At 43.6% G+C, this 18656-nt stretch overlaps 1 protein-coding gene across 1 annotated transcript in view; it reads left to right on the top strand.

Annotated features, from left to right (window-relative positions):
- The window catches only part of SSU72 (SSU72 homolog, RNA polymerase II CTD phosphatase), a 46880-nt gene extending 30185 nt beyond the window's left edge, over positions 1–16695 (top strand). Inside the window, exons 3-5 of the mRNA XM_020976196.2 lie at positions 11228–11367; positions 12867–12985; positions 15186–16695. Coding sequence (XP_020831855.1) covers positions 11228–11367; positions 12867–12985; positions 15186–15287 — 361 coding nt within the window. The 3' untranslated portion in view covers positions 15288–16695. The remainder of the gene's footprint in view (positions 1–11227; positions 11368–12866; positions 12986–15185) is intronic.
- The last annotated feature ends 1961 nt before the right edge of the window (positions 16696–18656 follow it).

Consider the following 18656-nt stretch of genomic DNA (forward strand, 5'->3'; position numbering starts at 1 on the left):
CATCAGTATTGCCCTTTATTGATAATCACTATATCAATGGAAATTACATTACTCCCTATGGAAGAATTAGAAATTACAGTTTTTTTTTAAAACTTGAGAATGCACAATAAGGAAACACATTGGAGGAATGTGTTGGGGAAGGGCCTAGGCAGGCTATGCCAAGTTTAAGGTGAACTGAAAGTGGTATTCAGCCAATTTAACCCTCTCACCACACTCTCAGAGGCTTCATGTGTTTCTATCTTAGATGTCAAATGGAGAAAAGTTTCCTATAGCTTAGACTGGACAGCATGGGTAACTCCTGGTTTGGGTAGTCTTGGCTGAGCAGCAGGGTGTGCAGCATTAGAGCTAGGTCTGTGAATAGACCTGTTTTCCTAGCAGGGTTGAGTGATTTCACTTCTTGGCAGTTTGGGCAAACACTTGCGTTTTCCCAGTATCACAGGGCTTTTGTACACGTGCATCAGCTGGGAAATATTCCTCTTATAAAAGACTTAACAAATAAAGAAGACCACTGGTAACTCTGTGTGAGTTAATCTATTTTCCCCACCTCTGGAAGCTCTTTACCACTTGGGACCTGTCTTATTTACCTGACACAAATTCTGCTTACTTTTACCTCAAGACTATTTGACATTCTAGGTTCCACTCTTCATTATTATTTCTCCAGTTGTCTTTGCTTTTGCCTAATTTCAACTGATGTTTTCTGCATTATTAGGGAGCGTGAGCTTTTTATTACTTTTTTTCCCTCTAACAATTGTTCTGTAACCCCAAGTGCACAGGAAATACGTTGGCTGCCTTCAGTTGAGATAGGATCAGTCGGAGCTTATGGCTGCTTTGCTGCTGTTCTGGGAGGAAGCATGAGGAAGCAAGAGAGATGGTCCCAGCTTAGGAGCGTCATGGACAGTCCAACATGTCAGTGAGGCAGCCCTGGGACAGGCAGGAGCTGTGTGGGATAGCCTGAGGCTTTGTGAGTTTCTTTCTGCCTGATCCTAGGTGGGGATGGAGAAAGGGAGGGGTGGGCCTTTGCAAGTATCTTATTGCTAGAGGTAGGCAGTATTTTTCTTTTTGTATTCAAGAGTCACCACTAAGTGATGAGTCCACATAAGTATAGTTCCTTTGGGTGGTGGGTAATGTTTCACTGCACTAGGTTGTATCTATTGTAACTTGGAAGTGTGGGGATGACTTGACTTGCCAGGTGGAAGGGGTCCATAGGCCACAAAGCACCGTGGAGTTTTCCTTTCTGGTCTACCTGGCTTACTCTGGGTGGTCTTCCAACCCTGAGCACTTCATCCTTTTTCTCTCTCCTCTGGACCCAAACATTTTCACGTAGCTATAAAATCCTTGTTCAGGGCAGGCTTTTTCACTGATAGCCCTGTTTTACTCTGCAGTAGAATTTCATTTTATTTTCAGCTTTATTTCATGCATAAAATAGAATCACAACATTGATAGGATCGGTAGGTATTTTTGTACATGGTCTTTTAAGACCTTTGGCACATTTCTGTGCCTTACCCTTTCCACACCTTCCTTAACATGGATTCCTTAGATGCATTGTCCTTGGTTTGCACAATTACTCTATGACTTTATCTCTTCCATAAGGACAGCCGTTATTATGCCAGCACAAAGATCCTCAACCCGTGGGCCTTGTTTCTTCACAGTGTCTTAACTGGTCTCTGCTATGTTCCCCAAACCCCTTTGATTTTTTTGAAAATTCTCTTATCACTGACCAGTCTTTAAGGAACCAAGATGAGTGGCTGCTACCTGCAAGACTTTTTTTCTTTTGTGGGGGTGGGAGTGAATCAACCATTTGGCTGTTTTCATCCCTGTCTTCATGGACTGTCCTCAGTTAACTCAAGGGACAGTCTCTGAAGATGAGTTTGAGGTACCTGTTTTTGGCATGGAAAATGTGTTTTGTATCCAACCGAAACTTGAAAATCAAAGCAGGATAGGCTAATCAAAAGCACACCCACCACCACCACAACCGCTTTGGGGCTGTGATTTTTGTGGAGGGTGTTTGCCACAAATGATCAGTTCTTTAGTTTTCTTTCTCCCCAGAAAGTGCCCCTTAAAGTAGTTATTGCTTAAGAGTTGTACTTAGCTTTCCATTTGGGGAAGGTCACACCAACGGCTTTTAGAACGATTTTTAAAATTACCCTGCAGGCCCCGACAACTACGCTTTTTGTGGGCACCCCCTAGGGCCAACATAGGAAAGCTGTGGTATAGGGGGAAGATTACAGCATGCATTTTGGGGTAGAAGTCGTGTTAAAATCTTTGTTCCATTACTTGGCACCTGAATGACTTCAAGTCACTTAAATTTCTTTAGCCTCAGTTTCTTCATAAGGGAAATGAGCAGATTGGGCCACTCTTAGGGGTCCCTTCTTATATACAGATACATTCAGCAAACATTAAACATCATACACGGTAGAAATCATTATATGCCAAGCCTTGTTCTTAGGGTCAGACCATGTTTAGTTAGTTCACAGCCCATAGTCTTATAGAGCTTAGAGCCCAGTTAGGGGGATAAGAGTAATGCTGTATTATGAGGTCATGTGTAAGTGCATTAAAGAGTCACCCAAAAAAAAGGGCTTGATGAAGTAGCAGATGAAAGTTAGCTGGAGGGATTAGGTTGGGGAGAGCCGAGGTATATGAAAGATGGAGCTAGCAGTCTTTGGACTGGGCTTCCAAGGCTGCTTAGGGATTCTGGCAAAGGGGGTAGAAGAAAAGCATTCCTCAGCAAAGCTGGCAGGGGGCTGACACTTCACTTTGGGATGGGACGGGATGGGCTTGGGGGATTGGGGCAGAGAAGACTCCAAAGGTCTGTAATACGTCACAAGGCTTTGAGTGCCAAGCAGAGCAGTTGGGATTTTGCTTGGCAACAGAAAGCCACTGAAGAATTTTAAGCAGAGGAATGATGATCAAATCCATGTATAGCAAATCTTTGTTTTTTAATGGTTGAGTTAAAATTATTGCAAACAATTGAAGAAAAAACTCCTTTTTTGCTACAGCTGCACAGATCAAGAATCAGAGCACACACTAAAAAGGAGTGGTTTTTAGACTGTAGGAGAGGGGCCATGACTAGAGGAAAAGAAGATCAGTGTTTATAATGGGCACCATCTCTTGTGACTAAACTACATTTGCTAAGAGCATAAGGTGCTTACTGTGGTAAAGCCCTTGAGACATAAAAGCTGGGGGTACCTAAAGGAGATGACAGATACCTTACTAGCAAAAAAAAATGTTTTTGTTTGCAGTGACCTTTGTAGCTGCCCCCCCCCACACACACACAGTAGAGTGTTTCTCTGTTTATCATCCTCCATGAGAACTCCTCCTCTCTTACAGGTCAGATTTCAGTTCCTTTATTGACATAGGTAGTCTGTGACTATTCCTCTTTAAAAATAATTATTGGCTGGTAATTGTTTTTGTAATTATTTTTTCAGTAGCCATTTTTGTGATATTTATGCAACTTGTACCTTAAACTGTAGTGATCCCGTTTTTGTTTTGTTTTGTTTTGTTTTAAAGAGAGAACTATAGCTTAATGCTCTATGCTGGCAGACCCACCTCATTATTATAAGGTTGAAAGCCTCAAAATAGGTGGTATGAGGCTGTTATTCTGCCTTGGAATGCAGTACCCAACTAGTATTCGTTGATGTTCTTTTGGGGGTCTGAACCCTGAGGTGAGAGGTAGCCTCAATTTACCATTCTTCCCAGGTTGAGACCATCTTGAAATTTTGTCATACTTCTTGTGCGTAATCACCATGGAAATGGAGCAGGCTTATCCCATTAAAATGTAATCAGGGAAGGAAATAAAACCCTTTGAATTTCTAGGGCCAGGTTTGGGGGGAGGGGAAGGGAAAGTCAGCTGTGTTCCATTTCAATGACTTAGCCACTTGCTTTGGATTCAGAATTGCAAAAACATGATGTGGTCAGGTGTTTCAAGTATTAGACTGTCTTTCTGTTTTAGGACTGAAGTCTCATCCCAGGGGTTTGGAATGGAGCTAACCAGGATAAATACAAGTGACCTATAGTTGCATCATCTGTTTTGTGGCTGGGCTGTTTGATTTAAAAAAAAAAATACAGCACGTGATTTGCTGGGAAGGCCAGAGGCTTTCGTTGGGGACATTCTTTTCTTCTCATAGCCAGCCAAGGATAACAAGGTCTCTTCTTGCATAGGGGTTAAGTTTGTTCTCTTGCTAATTAATTGGAGCCTGGTGGCTGGCCTGCTGCTAAAATCTCCATGAAAAATTAATAGGTTATTTGGAAGGCAGTGAGAGAAGGACACTGAACAATAGAAAAAATAATTGAACTTGGGAAAAGGCTGATTTTCCTTTGCATAAATGATCCTGCTGGGTGGTTTTCAAATGTCTTTCCACATTCTATCCTCCCTGGAGAGCTGACCTTCCCCTGCTGTTTCCCTTTTTTTTCCCTTTCTGCCTCTTATTTCCTTCTTTACTACTAAACAGATTCAATTTGTTTGACTTTAACTTTCTTTTACTCTACCTCATAAACTCTGGTGTTAATTTCTCAGATAATCTAGTTTCTTTAACCCCTGTGTGAGAATCTGCATGTTTCATTTTGAGGATTGTACATCGGCAGACCTTGTCTATGAGCTGTCCAGCCCTAGGTTACACCAGTCCAAATTGGAGACAGGTTTCTGGTCCAGCCATGTCCTGTCCAGTCTGAATACCACATGGTTGAGGTTGAATGGGATGTCCCAGTGAAGACTTCTCAGTGTAATTAAGGTAGTGAGTTCAGAAGTTAGGATAGGGTTAAGAATAGATTACTGTAAGATCTTCTCTTTTTAGTGCCAAATATTAGCAGTTAAAATTTGTCTAGTTGTTAAGCCCTGGCCTGCCTTCTGATCTTATCCAGATGCGCATTTTGTCCCAAGCCCCGGAAAACCCTTAAATGTTCAAGACCCCTTATCTCCCTTTGACAGGGTCTTATTCAGATGTCTTTCTGTTCCCAGCATTATCTGCTCAATCCCTGAGACCTTCCAAAACAATTGTAAATTATCTTCCTAACTGCACATTTTTAGCTGTGAGGGAGGGGGAATTGAACCTTCAGGGTTATATAAACTAACTTCTACCTCTGGGTAGTCTCCTCTCATCAGAGCCATTGGTGCAAGGACACCCAAATCTTGAGATTTGAATAATAATTATAGCTATAATAAATTAACTTTCTGTTTCTCCTTGGACACCTCTGTGTTTTGTTTTATTTTTGATTTGAGTGGCATCCCACACAAGGTGCTTGGAGTTCATCAGTAAATCTCGCAGCAGGCAAGTACAGGGATAGAGGAATAGGTGCACATTGAGTGCCAAAATAAAAAGAAATATCAGCTGGAGCAGCAAATGCTTCTCCCTTTCTGTCCTCCCTTAATTAGGTGAAACTCAGTTGTTCTATCAAGTGCTAGACACCTTGCCTGGCCAGGATGCATCCCTTCCGATGGGTTTGTGCTCCTTCTCCCTTGTGTTTTGTTATGCCCACGTTTCATGTCCACAGAATATTTTTCTCCTGTGGAGCTTAGGAGCTGTACAACGTGACAGCCTGTTTGTTTTCCTCTTAGCACAATAAAGTAACTCCCTTTTGGTACAAAAGTGAATTCAGTAACACTTCTATCAAGGCCACTTTTCTTTATGTAAATGGCTACAAAAATTTTGTTTTTATAAAGTGACTAAAGATTCGTGGCATGATGTGATGCCATGGGATTCTTCCATTCCATTGAATATTGATCCTTGAAGAGGTTCCTGCTTTATTCTGAAGTCAGCATGAGTCCAGCTTGGGTTTCGTGGGCTTAAAATGTTTTCCAATTTTTGCTCCTTTTTTTCTGGGCCTTTAACGCTGAGGCCTACCCCAAGTAGGTTTATGTTGATGCTAGTATGAGGGTTCTCAGACCCCCCGGGGTGCTGTGAAGGTCCTCCAGGGTACTTACTAAGATTTAGGCCTTCAGAACCCTTCCCAGATGCTGGCACTAGACGGTTTGCCCTGGAGGCTTCACTTTTTTTTTTAACCTTGGTCTATCCAGCAGTGCCTTGGGCCCCAGGGGTCCTTTTGTTGCATGCTTCTCTGTTATTCTTGGTACCATTGAATAAAATGTTTTTAAATAACTGAAAACTGTACTTGAATTTTAATTTGGCTCTTTGTGACATGCCCAAACCTTTTAGGGCTATAAAATTCACTTATTTTGCTATCAAACTTACAAAAAGAAAGGTACATAGAGGTGTCTGTCTCCTCTGATTTCAAATTTTTAAAACCATAAGACACTTGAGTATTCTTCCATTACTTTGCCTTTAAAAAAAAAATCATTGTCTCTCTACAGCTTAGCAACCATGTTGAGGTTCCAAGTTGTTATTCCTGTTTTACTGATAAGGAAGCTAGGGTTGAGGAAAATTTAGTGACTTCTCTCTAGTTGTACTCCTGGCAAATGCTGGAGTCAAGATTTATTAGAACTTTGGTAGGCTGGTCTCTGAAGTCCTGTAACCTGTCCTATGTAGGATAAAGGGAGGGATGGGAGGGCTTCCCCCTCCTTTCCTTTCCTTGGAAGTCTTCATTGAAATTTTTTGTCACACTGCTATACAAAACTATATCCATGTTAATGGAACTAACCACCCCTACCTTAGTCCTTTCTTTGAAGCCGCCCTTAAGCTAAGAGATTGTTTGAATCCTGTTATTCAGGCTAGATTTATTTCAGGCTAGCTAAAATGTGAGCTCTGAATTGAAATGGTTTTCTGCCCTGTACCTAACTTGTTTTTCTGTACCATCCGTTTATGTACCTTAGCACAAAAGCAGAAGTTCCATTTCAAATTAAGATATACGCCTGTCTTAATAAAAATGTTACCCTGTTCTTACATTGCTAAATTATCCTAATATCCCTTGTCTTCCTTCACATCCTATATTTTTATTGGGTCCCCTTGTGGTTTGAAATGGGAGAGAGACAGACTTAAATGTTACTTTTCTACGTCCCTAGAAATCAGACTGAAGAGTTTTAAAGTGTGTGTGTATTTTACAGAGAAAGAGAGAGAGAATGTGTGTGTGTGTGTGTGTGTGTGTGTGTATGTGTGTGGTGGGGGGATTAGAAGAGCATATTCTTGATGGCCATTAGGATCGTAACTCTTGTGGGGCTTTTTGGTGCTCCTACCCTATTTATAAAAGTGTCACAGCCTTTAGCGTTTGCTCAGAAGATAGTCTCAAGAAGCCATTATCTTTGTGTACATATTAAACTAACTGGGCTTCTTTGAATCATAAAACCTGAAATTTTCTTCATTAATTACATGATTTCACAGATTTTTTTTAAATTGACTTTTCATGAAACTTAAAAATGCCTATCACTGCGAGTCCTTACCAAGCTATGGGAATCTAATGGGAGAGAAATAATACTGGAAGAGGCTATATACAGGACTTTAATAGAACTTTATTCTAGGTCTCTTTGACAATAGTGTTATCATTTCCTGGTGGCCTCCTTTTAGGTAATTATATGCTTTGGTTAGTGGCAGTGTAAACATGAGTGAGTAAAAGTCAGTTATGTCTTAAAAGATGCCTGTTTCAGTTGGGCGAAGTGTTGCTGAGATCTGTGTTTTGAGATTGATTCCTTTTTAACTGATGAGTTTATTCAGTTTTAGAGCCTCAGATAGGACCAAAATGTCCCAACTAGCTCCATCCCCACTAGGAAAACCTCAAAGTGTGCCATCCTGGTGACAGGACATTAATTAGTTTGATTTTTGCATGTGAAGGCTGATATTTTTTCCTCTTTTTCTCAGTAACTTTATCTTCCCTTGGGAGAATCAATGCTAGGAAATATTTTTACCTTTCTGAAAGTACACCAGAAAGGAAGCTTGTTATCTTAGAATAGTATATATTTACCTGGCATGGGTTTGGGTGTGCAGCTTGCCTGAATGTGCAGTTTCTACCGTATGTAGGAACTTTAAAAACTTTTTAAAATTTATAATGGGAAAAGCAAGGTCATGAGCCTACACCAATCTGATTGAAATTGGTCATCTCTACCCCTGGTTCTGTAATGTTCCAGACTGTCTCTTTCTAAAAAGGTGTCAAGAAATCCAAAACATATCGAAGAAATAATTTATTATAGATACTATATTGTCTCTGACAATAGGGGTGGAGTGAGAAAGCTTACAAAACTGAAACCAAGAAATAATTTGGTATTACTGCTGTTAAAGGTGTTTTTGGGCGAGGGGGGGGGGTTGATGAAGGCACCAGGAGGGGATCTTCTGGTATAGCTTTGGGACCCAAATCAAATTGATTCTGCTAAGCTGGTATCTTGTCAGAACCACACTTTCCAGAACCTACTCTATTTGAATGGCTTCTCCTTGTACAACCAGGGCCTTGGTGAGAATATGAACTGAGCTACTTTCCAGCCAAATGCCTGAGGACTAAAGAATTTGCTTCAGCAGAACGATCTGAGTCTCTTGGGTTCGGGGAACTGGCCCAGGAGGCTATTCAGAGACAGCTGAGGGTCGGAGATGGCTGACACAGAAACTCCACATCTTCTCTACACTAACTGACCCCCTTCCCTCCTAACCAACAAAAACAAATTCCCACCTTCCCCACATATATTGTGCTGTAGAGTATTATTTTTGAGACTGATGCTGTTCTGATAAAACAGTGAAATTTCTGCATCTAGGGCTAATGACTGAAATGGACCAAAGATTAGATCCTAGCTGAGCTGTAAAAAATAAGTTTATTTCAAAAGCTAGTTTATCCACTATCCTAGAATATGGAAATATGATTCAATGTCACTGTGAGTTAATTTTAACAAACTAGTATAACTTGTAATGACACCAAAGATTCAGGGGGAAGGAACTATGTGACTCTTCCTAAACAAATATACTCTTTCTTTATAGCAGAATTGATGATGAGTTTGTAAGTTTCTAAGTGACTTAAATATAGGATATTAAATTCCCACCAATTCCCCATTTTCCAGAAGCTGTATTCATTGGTCAGGAAAATGGAAGAAGAGGTGAAAAGTAAATTAGCTTCTTCAATCCTGGAGGTGCTCCCTTCTCATCATCCCGGTAATTCATATTTGTAAAGAATGTCTGTTATAAATGGCTTAAGTAGTGGTCTTGCTTAAAGGCAGGTGCTTAATGAAATTACTTCTCTTGCCTTGGACCCCCGCTGCCAGGCATTGCTAAGTTCCTTATAACTTTCATACTCTTCATAAGTAAAGAATAAGAGCTCTTGTTTACATAGTCTTCATGAGAGACTTCAGGAAAACAGTTTACCCTTGATTAAAAATTGCCCTGTATTTTAAGCTTTTATGTTTCAAGAGCTCTAGGGATTTTCATGTTCTGTTTGCTCTTAACTAAATCTAGCTCTTCACTGTACCTTGTCTCCACTACTTCTCCTCTCTGGGTAACATTAACATTTTACCGTTTAAACCTTCACTACAAATGAAATAGTTCCTTAAACATTCATTGATGTTTTTAATTTACTGATGGGACAGCCATATTTAGAATCTAGTTTTTAGGAATTCATTCAGCAAATATGAAATGCCTACACTACGAATTGGATCACCTTTCTCCTGACCAGGAGAATCCAGTTAAACCTAGCCTGAACAGCATCTTCAGAGCTCTCCTTAGTCTCTCTAGTACAGGGGTTCTTAACCGTAGGCTGTGAGCATGTTTTTAAAAACAGATGTTTTCTAACTATATATTCAGTTTCCCCTTATGTATTTTATGTGTTTAAAAAGGTTTTATTCATTCATTTATTTTTTAGTGAGGCAATCGGGGTTAAGTGACTTGCCCAAGGTCACACAGCTAGTACATGTCAAGTGTTTGGTCTGAGGCTGGATTTCAACTCAGGTGCTCCTGACTTCAGGGCTGGTGCTCTATCATCTGCGCCACCTAGCTGCCCCTAAAAACAAGTTTTCTGGAAAAAAAAGTTCAGAGGTTTCATACTACTGCCAGAAGCATCCATTACCCATGCCCTAGTACTATGCATTGGCTCCTTAAGTGTCAGTGGAAGAAGAAAAAGAATTTAGCCAAGACAAACTGTTTTGCCTTCCTGCTGTGGGTTAGAGAAACTAGGTCTGTGTGCTTTCTGGAAAAGAGGTTGTGGGATCTAGGTTGTGTGCCAGGGGACTTACCCGAAGTCCCTTCAGTTGTCCACGCAGCACACTCTGAAGGTAGTACCATCTCTGTGAAGTCAAATAGGAATAGTTTTTCAGAAAGCCTGATGTGAAATGTCAAGGTTGGTTGATTAGAGAAGTTTATAGTTTCTCTCTCATGACAAAGCTTGTTTGGACCTTCCTCTTAGAATGTCATGTAATAGTCATTCAGAGGTGATTTCCTTCAAACCAGTACTGGTTTACTTGACTTTCCTCCCATGGGAGAATGGATGGGTATCTTCTAGTCCAGAAGGGGAAAGAGCAAGGCAGTGAGGCAGAGAACCACCTCTGCATTCTGAGGAATGTTTCCTGTCTGAGCCAAGGAATTCTTCATACTCATAATGATTCACCAGTGTCTCATGCTTGGTTTTCAGAATGCTTTATTCATAACAACCTTTTAGATACATAGATATCATTGCCCCCATTTGAGTCTCTGAAATGTTAGGCTATTTACTTACCTGTGGTCACACAGCTAGTCAGGTGTCTGAAAGCAGGATGTAAACCCAGGGTTCTGGATGCCTCCGTTTTTTACTTTTTCCATTAATGATCAGGCAGAGGTATGGGAGAGTTTTAATTAGGAAAGAATGATGCAGTGAGGTGACATTGCTGCCATAAGATCCTACCTGGAAGGGAGCTCTGAGCCCATCGAGTCCAGTTCCCTTATTTTACATGTGAAGAAATTGAGGCCCTAAGGAAGACCCTTCATTGTCACATAGAAAATAAGTGCCAGGATCAGTTTTCAAACCCCTTGGTCATTCTGTGGTGACCCGCCGTCTCAGGTGTGCCCACATCAGGAAGCGGGCTTTCAAATCATTTGTTTCCCTGGCAGCCACCTCAGACACTGCCAGGGTTAATACCTGGGAAGGCTTTGCTTCCCTTGAAAGGAAAAGCACTGAAGAGTTTGTAATGAAGTGTGACTTGGAGCTCATGGGTGGAGAGATTGTTATTGACTTCTCCTTTTTAAATATATTTCACATACGCACTTAAAATTATCTGCTCTGCAGGAGTAATTTACCAAAATGTTCATTGTGCCAAACTTAACACTAAAATGAAAATAAAGGGCAAAGTGGGGAGGAGGTGAAGGTGTTCATTCTGAGTTCCTTAACTCTAGTCACTTAGCTATACACAGAATGGTATTTTGCACATGTTGGACAGAAATAAGAGAATCAAACCCCGGCCAGAAAGATTCCAGAACTGTAAAGATTTGTTTGATCTCATCCTTACCTGTGAAGAGAGAGTCTATGACCAGGTGGTAGAAGGTAAGAATATTAATTAACATATGCTTCACAGATCATTTATTTGACATATGTTCTTGGTTAGAAGCAAAGTCAGTTCCTCAGTGGAGCCCAAGGAAAAAGAATATTCAACAATTCCAGCAAAAGGGAAAAAAATAAAAGACAGTGACCTCATTGGTTCCTTTGACTATTTGAAAGACTTTAAGACCAATGTGTTTTATTTATTCTCTGCTCTGCTTTCCCATTTAGAGTCAGTTTGCTGCATTTTCTGTGTTGCTACAAGCTAGCTACCAGTTAAAGCAAGGAAAGATCCTCTTGGTTCCAGAGAGGCAGCTTTGAGATCCATCCTAAGTTCTAATGATGAGATTTCACCATTCCTGATGCTAAATGCTGTGGGCCCATGGGTGGTTGTGCTACAGGAAGAGAAAGAATGATGAAGGGGGGCCGGCTCATCCATAACAGAGCTCCAGTCCTTGGTTCATTGGCCAAATGAAATCCATATATAATCCTTTCTTCCTCTTACCAGCTGAAGCCTTTGTACCCTCATTACCAGATAGAAGTTAGCCAAAAACTGAAATGAAGAAGTGTGGAGTTGGGGGAGGGGGGGCGGCAGGGAGCCAGGGGCCTGAATAACTGAGTGTCAGAGACTCATTGACTGTTGAAGCTGGGAGGAAAGGACCTTGGGGATTACCTAGACCAACCAGCCCATTTTATAGGTATAGAAATTTAATCTATTTTCTTTGATACCATGAGACTGTATTTATTTGGCCCACTTCTCATTAAACCCAGATGAATTGTTTGGGGATTTAACAACCCTGTTTCATGTGAGCTCACTTCCTCCCAGAGAATACAGAAATGGCTATGTCTAGATTGGGGCTGAGCACAGTCTTGACCCATCAGGCGTGTTCTTTATGTTATTTAAAAAAAAACAAAAAAACATTCTGGTTGCAGTTTTTAAGGGGATAGGTCCTGTGTGGTATGGATGGATCGTGTGAGAGTTGAATCATCTTTAGAAACTTAGCAAGTGAACGGTGAAATTTGGTATTTGAGAGCTCATCCATGCTGTACCGTGGCATCTCAGCTGCATAGGTAAAGCACGGAATCTGACAGAGGCTTGTGCTTATGATTTTTGAGGAAGCACGTGGAGTTTCCTGAGTTCTCCCCCTCCTTGGTATGTCCTGAACTCTGGAGGCCATGTCTAATTGCAGGATCCCCTTTTAGGGAAAGGTGATTCTTGGGCATGGCCTGAGCCATGAACATGAGGACTCAGGAAGCAGAGTTTGTCTGCTAAGAGAGAAGGGTTCCCTGTGAAAGTTGGCTTGGGTTTAGTAGGACTCCCCCGTAGGGCACAAGGACCTGATGCAGAGAGCAGGCCACTGAGGACAAGAGCCTGCCTGCTGGCTTGATGCCAGTAGGAAGCTGATCTCCTTTGTCCTTGGGGAATCTGCACTGCTCCAGCCTTTCCTGTTTTCTTGGATGTCTTGAGTGTTCTAATACTTGTGTGTCATTGTGTTCCCAATTAGACTTAAATTCCAGAGAGCAAGAGACCTGCCAGCCAGTGCATGTGATTAATGTGGACATTCAGGACAACCACGAAGAAGCCACCCTAGGAGCCTTTCTCATTTGTGAGCTCTGTCAGTGTGTAAGTGTCCTTGGAGCCTTGATTTCTGGGACCTGCATTTCCCAAAGTCCTCTTCCCATACCCATTTTCCAGGTGGTTGGTTCATCTTGGGCGGGCCTGTATTGAGGACCCCACTGGGTGCAGAATGGCTTTAGCATGTGACCTCAAGCAGGACAAGACACACGTGGCAAATGCTTGTCGCCTGACAGATTAGAGGACATTTTATACTTTTTAATAAAACAGTTTCATGTCCATATTTATTTTAGAGGCTCATCGGTACAGTGCCCAGTTCTTGTAATGAACAAACCATAAGAGTATTAGAAATAAAATCCACACCTGCACATGAATGCTTCACACATGTAGTCTCCGGGATCATACCTGGAGTAGAGGTGAGAGAGTTGTTCAGTCATTAGTAGGTCTTCGTGTTTTTTTTCTAGAAAACCAGGAAATGCGCCTCCCTGTACAAATGTTTGCCCAAGAAGGTGAAGAGACTAGATCAGTGTACGATGTACATAAATCATTACATCATGTAGTGCTCAGATTTAAGAATTTGCTTTTTGTGGTTGAGCTTTAATAATGAGCCAATACAATTCATGTGTTTTTACTTTTCATTTTTGTCCACACCTGTGATTTCACTGGCATAGGGAACTCCTAGGATGGAAAATTCCTTCACTAATTCAGATGGACGACTTGTTTGTTATAGTCTGGAGGAGTTGCTTTGGGGCCACTTGGGGTTAAGTGATTTGCCCAGGGTCACAGAGCTGTCTGAAGTGTTAGGGGCAGGACTGGAGAGCGGCTCATTTCTACATCCAAGGCCAGCTATTATGTCATGCTGTCACCCTTCCAGAGAACCTCTTTCCGTTTCTGACTTTGTTTAAGAAACCGGGTCTCAGAAGGCACTTGTCTCTCCACAAGGGTTTACCTGAACTAAAGCAGCTTCCCTGTCAATGCATGGAAGCTTTGTCTCTTTTTGCCACATTTATCTTCAGTTCTGTAAAGTCTTTGGGATTGTGAAGCAGTAGAAATGATGTTTTCTGCCTCTTGTAGCTATGTTTTTTCCCCTGAATAGTTGAAGATGCTGCTGTTTTAAAAGGGCACTTCTTTTTTCTTTTCTGCTGTGTTTCTAGGTCAGGTATTTCTCTCCCACACACTTGGGTTGAATGTTAAAGCAGTGTGGGCCTCCCTACTGCTGGTCATCTCCATGGAACCACATTCTTCAAGGGACATTGGAGGTTTCTGATAGGGTTCATACATTTGTCTTGAGAGGTTATCACAGAATTGTCCATTTTTCTAGAGTGCCATGAGCCAATTTGGGTCATGGCAGGTGTTCATCTTCACACTAAATACGGTACTTTGTTCCAAAGACTTAAAACCTCCAGTTGGATTCTGTTTGTTGTACAGAAGATCCTAGAAAGCAAAGCTGGAGTATTGAAAGCCTTGAAAGGGGACAGGATGAGGAAGGAGATAGTCATTTCCTTGGTCTTCTGCATATGTATTAAGCCCTGTCAGGTTGATGCTTTGCAGGAAATATTGCATCATCAGTTTTTGATAGATTGGTGGAGGAGTTGGCTTAGTGTCTTTCTGGACCTAGTTGCTTCTCGTGGCCTCCAGCTTGGACCTCTCTGCATGGCCCTTAGTGCTAGAGATGGCAAAGCCCTCATCCTCTCCATGTGTGGAGGGTCCTGAGGCTGCTGCCCTGCTGACTTGGGTCAGGAGATGACATCCATTTAATACTTGGAGACAGTAGATCACACCATTAAGCTGGTTGGTTTTGCTTCTGATGGAGGATTTTGTTGATTCCTGTCAGATAGAAGTGTAGCTTTCGAGGGCTTTCCCAGCTCCGAGAGGAGCTCTGCACCAGCACTGCAGGGTCTGTGGTCTGTTTCACACCTGTCTCCTTCCCCAGCAGAAGGGGAATCCTGAGGAGCTAGCTCCCTGCACTGTTGGAGTGCCTGGGACCTTCCCCCTAGGCATTTGGGAGAAGCGGGATCCAGGTGTGTCACAGAAAACTTGCCTGCCTCCAGCGGGGCGGCCTGGGGTGGTGTTTGACATGAGACTATGTTAGGTAGTCCAGGCCGGCCCAGGGCCCAGGGGAGGACGACCAGACTCCGCTCCCAGCCCCCACATCTCCACCTCTTGCTTCAAGGCTGTCTGCCTGCCCCCTGTCGCCAGCTTCTCTCTAAAGATGGCGTGTGTGCCTTTCTTTCTTTCTTTCCTTTAGATACAACACACAGAAGACATGGAGAATGAGATCGACGAGCTATTACAGGAATTTGAGGAGAAAAGCAGCAGGACTTTCCTCCACACGGTTTGCTTTTACTGACACCCGCCTTGGCTTTGCAGGCCTCGGAGCTGAACGAAGCATGGGGGTCAAGTTTTCTGACTGTTCCCTACTCTCCCTGAAGACCACCTTCGAATCTTCCTTTGTTAATACTTTTTTTCTTCACGGTGTTTGTTTTTACTTTCAGGTATTCTGCCAGAAGGAGGCAGTATTACCCAAATACATTGTACATATAACATGAGAAGAGAGAGACACATAAAGGCCATAGTAAAAAAAATCAAGTTTTTTTTTCTATCCCACTTTTCCTTATTATAAGTGGGATATTAATTATAATGAGGATATTTTTCTTTGAATGGAAAAAAAAGGTTTATGTTATATTTCCCCCCCTAGCTTATTCATTTCTTTAGTTGTACATTTTTCGTTACCGTAATTGGCTGAAGTATACAAAGACCTGAATGAAACAATGGAGTATATATTGCTAGGTATGAACTTGGCGCTGTCCTCTGCCTTCAGAATGGAAGGGTTAGTTGCTCCCTTTTTCTGAACCTGGATCCAGTCACATTGCACTAAAGGGAGGTTGTTGATGGAAAGCCGGGATTCAGGAGCAGTTCTGAAAATGGAAACTTGACAGTGAGTAGGGGCACAGCAGCAGAACCACCACGCTGACTGGCCCTGGGCCCACAGACGTCCCCGGGGACACCGGCCCTCCTCAGGATGCCTGCCTCTTCGCTCAGAAATGTTGCTGTTGGACAAATCTGGTCTTGGTTCACTAGAAGTTCAGCACAGACTCCGAGCAAACATTGTGGTTGGTTTGGTTTTGTTGTTAGGTTTAAAAAAAAAAGTAACAAGTTCCCAGAAGGGTTCCTTGTTTTCTGACTCTAAGAGAACCTTCCCAGCAGGAGGAGCCACCTTAGATTCAGGGGGGGCCTATTCCGCAAAAGCTGCCTCAGCACCTTGGAGAGCTCCAGTCGCCGGCTGGTTGGAGGGGCACAGATAGGCGGCTCTGTTCACTTCATTCTGGCTGCAGGTCTCTTCACCTTTTTTGTAGATAACCTATTTGCTGCTCGAAGCGACAAAGAAGCTCCCCTCATGCTGGGTGACGGAGTAGGATAACTTACTGAAACCACACAGGTCAGGAAGATGGCCTCGATTCAAAAGCCCTGGTGCTGTACCCAGTCGGGTCTGCCTCCCTAATTTTTCCGAAGCCTGCAGAAGAGAATGTGAGAATCAGTTTGCTGAAGAGCCCTGTAAGGAAGTGGATGGATGGCGGTCATGTCTTTGGCCTCCCCCTCCCAGAGGCTGAGGCTGCCGCCTCAGAAAGCCTTGTCTTCCTTAATAACCCTTGCTGGATCTGTCCAACACAAGTTTGCCTCTTTTCCTGTCTCTAGTGTCAGCTTGTTTACCTGTTGAGGTAATAAATTCCTGACTTAATAAATTAAATAAAGAATAAGCATGTCACTCCTTTATTTAAGTGCTCTCCAGCCAGAGGGAGTACTTTTACCTTGTCTTGCATTTCTAGCATTAGGATTTGGGATAAGAAGAGAATTTTCATTCTTGGTTGGCGTCCAAAGTGAGATGCCAGTGCAGACCCCTTTGATGGTGGGCAGCTGATGCTAACCTTGCCTGCTGGGGGTGGCTTCTCTAGTCTGCTGCCCTGGTTATTCCCCTGGAAGGTGGTCTTCACAACCAGACCTCAGCCTTGGCTGCAACACACAACCCAGGTCCCCAAAATGCCTTTGTCCCAGCTCCAGGATCGGCCCTGGAAGGACAGGGCGGGTGGGCTCCACAAAACATTCTGATGGCATTTCCCTTTCCTTCCCTCTGCCTGTCCAGCATTTCTAAGCTCTTCTACCAGTTGGTGGCATTACCATTTACTGCCCCTGCACCCTCTCTACCTGCTGGCTTCAGTTTGAATACCACCACTGTGATCCGTTCCTTTCTTACTGATTGTGAGTTTCCTCGTCTATAAAATGGGGTGAATCCTACTTGCAGCACTTAGCTTGCCAGGCTGGTAGGGGGAAGAGTGCTTTGTAAACCCTAATGCAGCATGTCAATATGGTATATATATACACCCTTAATTGGTTCCCTGCCTTACAGCTTGGCTGCTCATTTCTTCCATCACCTTTCCAGGGATTCCTCTTCACCCCCAAGCATTTTTTTTACCTCATTGTTTTGAACACAGTCCAGCTCTTCACCTAGCACCTCTGAAGACTGGAATCTCTTGCTGTCAAAACTAGGAAAGGCTGGGGTATGTTTGGGATGCATCAGATGAGAAAGTGGTGGTCTCTCAGCCCCATTGCTGTTGGCCCCGACTGAAGGTGGGAAGAAATAATGGCTTTGGTGGGCCCCCGAGGTTTGAAGTTCTGAGACGTTCCAAAGTAGAAGGCAGGTTGGACTTGGAGTCAGATTTACAATTGGAGGCTCTGTCACTGTATTGGGACATCTGTAAAATGAGGTCCTGGTGACAGTTGAGCTCCCTTCTAACCCAGAATCTTGCTATTCCCCGAGAGCAGTAACACCAAAGAACAACGCTGGTGAACCCTGGATCTGGAAGGAGAGGGGGAAGTGATCGATTCCTGTTGGAAATAACATCCTTTCCCCTCCTGCCCCTTGAAAAGAGCTCCCTTCCCACCAGCACCAAGTCTTACGACGACTACTTTTCAGAGCTCCAGCCATATGGCGGGGTGGGGGGTGGGGGTGCGCAGCAGGGAGGGGTTTGCCGGGTCCCTTTATGAGCGTTTTCAAAGTCCTGGATGGCCCAGTTAAATTATCTGGATTGTGGGGCAGGGGCCTGTAGGTATAGGGAAGGTCATAGCCCAGGCAAGGTGCTGGGGGCGTAACACCGCCCTTCTGTCCCGAGATGCTACTTGGGATCGAGAAACCAGGTCACTGTGCCCCTCCTTGGCAAAAGACAGACAGCAGGTGTTCCCCTCCTGCTCCCTAAGAAACCTGCCCTTTCTCCAGGGGCTGGAAGTTAACCTGGTTCAGTGCTGTGACCCTCTCGATGGGCGGTTAGCTTCTGATCTACCGAGGCGTCATCGCCGGGCAGGAGGGAACACCAAGGGTCGGACTGCAGGACTCAGCTTCACCCCACCTCCCACCTCCCACATTCCTGCGGCAGCAACCAAACCTGGGAGGGGGGAGCCGGGTAGCAGTGGGAAGTGTCGGACCAGAGAAATGGTAGCGGGGACTGTGAGCTCGCCGCACCGGGGCCGTCCCGGGAGGTGCGGGAGCAGAGAGGGGGTCCTGCGGCCTGCCGGCCCGACGCCTCACCTCTGGCTTCCCTTCGCGTGTCTCCTCTCCTCTCTGGGCTGACTCGTAGTAGGGCTCCAGGGGATTCCCCCCTACTCTTCAATAGCTTCCCGCTGGGGCCGAGAGCCCAACCCCAGGCTGCTCCGGGACTTTAGTCCT

The sequence above is a fragment of the Phascolarctos cinereus genome, unplaced genomic scaffold, assembly GCF_003287225.1.
Source record: "Phascolarctos cinereus isolate Bilbo 61053 unplaced genomic scaffold, phaCin_HiC Scaffold_726;HRSCAF=1367, whole genome shotgun sequence".
NCBI classification, from domain to species: Eukaryota; Metazoa; Chordata; class Mammalia; order Diprotodontia; family Phascolarctidae; genus Phascolarctos; species Phascolarctos cinereus.